The sequence below is a fragment of the Seriola lalandi genome, unplaced genomic scaffold (assembly GCF_002814215.2).
Source record: "Seriola lalandi dorsalis isolate HSWRI2012SDOR001 ecotype SW California unplaced genomic scaffold, Sedor1 jcf7180002009529, whole genome shotgun sequence".
Classification (NCBI taxonomy): Eukaryota; Metazoa; Chordata; class Actinopteri; order Carangiformes; family Carangidae; genus Seriola; species Seriola lalandi.
In genome coordinates, this window is record NW_019480182.1 from 1 (window position 1) to 895 (window position 895).

The 895-nt window shown below is 50.2% G+C and overlaps 1 protein-coding gene across 1 annotated transcript; it reads right to left on the minus strand.

Annotated features, from left to right (window-relative positions):
• Positions 1–7: 7 nt before the first annotated feature.
• On the minus strand, positions 8–886 carry LOC111673032 (interleukin enhancer-binding factor 3 homolog; the record flags this gene model as incomplete). Its single annotated transcript, XM_023430655.2, has 3 exons — positions 701–886; positions 379–549; positions 8–289 (listed from the first exon to the last, which is right to left on the minus strand). Coding segments are annotated over exons 1-3 (627 nt in total), but the record flags the coding sequence as incomplete, so codon positions are not given.
• Positions 887–895: the final 9 nt, after the last annotated feature.

The following is an 895-nucleotide window of genomic DNA, read 5'->3' on the forward strand; positions in this document are numbered from 1 at the left end:
TGCTTACCATGGGTGGTCCCTTTTTCTTTTTAGCCGCCTCGGCAACAGAGCCTTCGGGGAAGAGCCGCTCCAAAGCAGCCAGGGCAGCATAAGCCTTAGCCACCTTCTTATTGGATCCTGTCCCCTGGAACTTCTGACCGTCAATCTCCACCTCCATGACAAAGCGTTTGTCATGGCTGCCACCAGTCTCTGAGATGAGCTCATACTTGAGGCCACGACGTTTCTCGTTCAGCTCCATCACGGGGTTCTTGCCGTGTTTAGTCAGGATTGGTCCCTGTTGACGAGCAGTCTGAGAAGAGAGGGAGACGGTCAGTAAAATAAGAGCATTCAGCAGCAAAAGAAAAATCTCCAAAACACAAAAAGGGAGTAGCTTCATACCTCTACTGCATCAGTGGCGTCTGCACTGGCTGCTCCCGTGGCAGCCGTGCTCGTTTCAATAGGCGTTACTACTGGCCTCAATTCCTCCACAGCTACAGCCGTCTCCTCTGATTTTACCGTCTCAGCAGTCTTTAGTTCCACTCCCGTGGGCAGACCCATGTCCTGCAGGACCTGAAATTGTCCACAAAAAGACTCACTGCTGTTTAAATATCCAGGGAATGTAAATAAAACTGTGACATGGCAGAAAAACAGAGGTCAGAGGAAATGTTAAATCCTATCATTTATTTAATAATTAAAGTCCCACTGCACATGCTGTGCTCACCTTTACAGCTACATGTAGCTTGGCAGTGCGCTTGGATGGACCGGAGGCCTCAAAGGTCTTGCCGTCCACTTCTACGGCCATAGTGAAGACTGGAACATGAACTGGGCCAGTCTGGGATATGAGTTTGTACTGGAGACCTGGCTTCAGCTGATTGAGCCTCATAAGAGCGTTCATGGCCTGGGGAGGCTCGGCCTT